At 35.5% G+C, this 3,832-nt stretch overlaps 1 protein-coding gene across 1 annotated transcript in view; it reads left to right on the forward strand.

Moving 5' to 3' along the window:
- Nucleotides 1–3,213, forward strand: part of st14a (ST14 transmembrane serine protease matriptase a) — a gene marked incomplete at both ends in the record, with an annotated part of 10,484 nt that extends 7,271 nt beyond the window's left edge. The window contains 5 exon segments of the mRNA XM_014015885.1: nucleotides 1,153–1,272; nucleotides 1,358–1,483; nucleotides 1,610–1,793; nucleotides 1,891–2,162; nucleotides 3,077–3,213. Coding sequence (XP_013871339.1) covers nucleotides 1,153–1,272; nucleotides 1,358–1,483; nucleotides 1,610–1,793; nucleotides 1,891–2,162; nucleotides 3,077–3,213 — 839 coding nt within the window.
- Nucleotides 3,214–3,832: the final 619 nt, after the last annotated feature.

Genomic DNA, 3,832 nt, shown 5'->3' on the forward strand with positions numbered 1-3,832 from the left:
ACCTTTTTGCTGGTTTTAGCTTTTAGCTATGTTTTTAATTATTGTTAGTTTTAGCTACCTTTTTGCTGGTTTTAGCTTTTAGCTATGTTTTTAATTATTGTTAGTTTTAGCTACCTTTTTGCTGGTTTTAGCTTTTAGCTATGTTTTTAATTATTGTTAGTTTTAGCTACTTTTTTGCTGGTTTTAGCTTTTAGCTATGTTTTTAATTATTGTTAGTTTTAGCTACTGTTTTGCTGGTTTTAGCTTTTAGCTGTGTTTTTAATTATTGCTAGTTTTAGCTACTGTTTTGCTGGTTTTAGCTTTTAGCTATGTTTTTAATTATTGTTAGCCTTAGCTACTATTTTGCTGGTTTTAGCTTTTAGGTATGTTTTTAATTATTGTTAGTTTTAGCTACTGTTTTGCTGGTTTTAGCTTTTAGCTGTGTTTTTAATTATTGTTAGTTTTAGCTACTGTTTTGCTGGTTTTAGCTTTTAGCTGTGTTTTTCGTTGTTAGTTCAAGCTACTGTTTTGCAAGTTTTATATTTTTGGCAGCTGTTTTATTGGTTTTAGCTTTTAGCTCTTTTTATTATTGTTCGCCTTAGCTACGGGTTTTCTAGTTTAACCTTTTAGTTGTGTTTTATTGTTGGCTTTAGCTACCTTTTTGCTAGTTTTAGCTTTTAGCTATGTTTTCTATTATTGTTAGCGTAAACTACTTTTTATTTGTTTTAGCTTTTAGCTGTGTTTTATTGTTAGCTGGTTTGAGCTTTTAGCTAGATTTGTTATTGTTTGCTTAAGCTACTTTTTATTTGTTTTAGCTTTTAGCTATGGTTTTGTTTGTGTTAGCTGTAGCTACTGTGTTGCCTATATTAATTTTTGCTAGATTAATTTGTCCCGTTTAACTTGTTTGATACTGTTTTGCTTTCAGCAAAGTTTTTGTTACTGTTAACTACAGTTTGGCTAATTTTAGCTGTCCATATCGTTCAAGCTTTTACCCTTTTTTGTTTTTGTTATTTTAACTTTTAACTACTGTTCTGCTCATTTTAGCTTGTGTCTTGAATACTTTATTTTTACTTGAACAACATGGTTTCAGCTTCTTTAAAATTATTTTTATTAAAATTATCTAATAAAGTTTACTTTGCAGAAAATGCTAATTTTTCTGATTGTTTGTTTAAGGATGTAAATCTGGAGAGTTTACTTGCAAAGACTTAAAATGTGTGTCTGAGAAGAAAGTATGCGACGGCAATAACGACTGTGCCGACGGGTCGGATGAGCTCGACTGTCAGACGAGTCAAAGTGAGGATGATTTTATTAAATTAATTAGGAGAAGTTAATGCAGGATGTTTTTAAACTTGTTTTGTAATTTATTTCTTCCTCTCAGGCTCTCTTTCAGTGCCCTGCACTGACCTCACGTACAAATGCAAAGACAACACCTGCATCAGTAAAACAAACCCAGAGTGCGACGACGTGCCCGACTGCAATGACAGATCTGATGAGAAGAACTGCGGTACGACTTTCAAAACACGCCTGATATTAAAACTGTTTTTTTTCGTGGGCGCTTTTTTCGGTCGAACCGGTTTTTCACAACAAGCAGCGACAGGTTCTTCCTCTTATCAGCTGCTTTGCTTTGCAGACTGCGGGACGAGAACTTTAAAGTCGTCACGCATCGTGGGCGGGGAGAACGCAGATGCTGGAGAGTTTCCGTGGCAGGTCAGCCTCCACATCAAGAACAGTGGACACGTGTGCGGAGCGTCCCTCATCAGTCCCACGTGGCTCGTCACTGCTTCCCACTGCGTCCAGGATGAGGGAGCGCTGAAGTAAGTCAACATCTTAACTTTTTACTCTTGTGAAACACTTTGAGGTCCTTCAGGAGGAAGATTAAGAGTTTGTGTTTTTTTTTTTGTTTGTCCTCAGATTGTCTAAGCCCGGCACCTGGGAGGTTTACCTGGGTCTTTACACCCAGGGGGTAACTGGGAGTCCCGTAGTGAAGAGGAACCTGAAGCAGGTCATCTCCCACCCTTATTACAACCCGTTCACCTTCGATAACGACATCGCCCTGATGGAGCTGGACTCTCCCGTCACTTACTCCGACCACATCAGGCCCATCTGCTTACCCGCCGCCCAGCATCAGTTTAACACAGGCGACACCGTTTGGATCTCAGGATGGGGTGCTTCACGAGAAGGAGGCAAGTACACACACACACACACACACAGATGCACAAAAACATGAAACTTTGATTTAAATTATTTAATTTTCTTATTACTTTTGAGCCCCCGAAATGAAGGAATTGTGTTTTAAAAATTGCTTTAGTTTTTCACATTTCCATGCAATCATTTTGATCAGCTCACTGAATTAAAGCTAGAGTTTGAACTTCAACTGCATCTGAAATGTTTTGTACAAAATTCAAAATTAGGAAAATGGTGTCTCTGTCCAAAAAGATTTGGATCTAAATGTATATGTGGCATTAGCTCCTGAGCTAATATAATTAGCATTAGCTTCCAAACTAATGACATCCATATATTACTAATAAATATGTGGCATTAGCTTCTGTGCTAATATAGTTAGCATTAGCTTCCAAACTAATGACATCCATATATTACTAATAAATATGTGGCATTAGCTCCTGCACTAATATCATATATTACTACATTCTTCTTTCTGTCAAGTAGTTTAAGTAAAACTTTTGAACGTCAGAAACTGTCCAAACATTCGAGCTCACACCAGAGGTCTAATCTAAAATGCTTCAAAAATATTTTTAGTATTATATTTCAGACAGTTCATTGAAATGATTCATTGATAAGGCATTAATTAATTATATTTTGACAAAATGCAATTTTTGCACATTTAAATCAAAACACTTTATCTCCCTGATTCTCCACATCCCCCTTCTGGACTTAATCCTCGTTTCGATGTGATGGGTCACTTATTTTTAAAATGTATAAAAACAAAACACACAACAGGGTTTTTACAGTTTAGTTTTTGTAGTAAAAGTAAATGTTTAACAAATATTGTCTAATGTTACATCTTGTACTGAAGTCCTGTGAGCTCGTTGTTCTGAAGATAATGATCTAATTTTTTTTCTGTTCTGTTTTAATCCAGGAGGTGTAGAAAAAGTTCTCCAGAAAGCCCAGGTCCGATTTATAAACCAGACAATCTGTAACAGTTTAATGGCAGGGCAGATCACATCCCGGATGATGTGTGCTGGAGTTCTGACAGGAGGAGTGGACGCCTGTCAGGTAACAAACTCTTCTTTTCTTCGTCTTTCTTTTAGTCTTGAACCGAGGAAATAATGAAACTCATGAGCTGATGGCAGGTTTAACTGACGAAAAATAAAAAGTTTACATGGAGAAACTTATCCGTAATCTTATTACCAGTGGTGAGCACAGTTCTGTTAATAGCAGAATTAGCTTCTCACTTAGCGGATTAGCTTTTTTGCTAACTTTAGAAACTGTTAGCGGACCAATTTAGCTTCCGCTAAATTAGGTTCCACTAATATTAAGTCCTTTAAAGAATTCACAAGCATAAAACTTCTATTTTTATGTCATCTATCCCAAATTAAATAAAACTATTTCATCTTACAAACAATTCTGGTTGAGTCAGGCACCGTGTGTGTTAGCATGTCGCATCTTTAGCAGCTAAACTTCAAATTAAGAGCGTCAAAAAAAAAAACATTAAACTATATTTAAATAACTAATGCAAAAACTAGGTATAAAATATGATAAAGTATTTGCTATTTTTTTATTGTATATAAATAAAAACATAATCTTGAAATGCTTTTAGTCTGAAAAGAGTTGCAAAGCAAATTTTGACGACATGGACTGTTTTACCTTGCATTATGTCTGAAAAGTCCTGGAG

This window comes from Austrofundulus limnaeus, unplaced genomic scaffold, assembly GCF_001266775.1.
Source record: "Austrofundulus limnaeus strain Quisiro unplaced genomic scaffold, Austrofundulus_limnaeus-1.0 Scaffold136, whole genome shotgun sequence".
In the NCBI taxonomy this organism is placed as follows: Eukaryota; Metazoa; Chordata; class Actinopteri; order Cyprinodontiformes; family Rivulidae; genus Austrofundulus; species Austrofundulus limnaeus.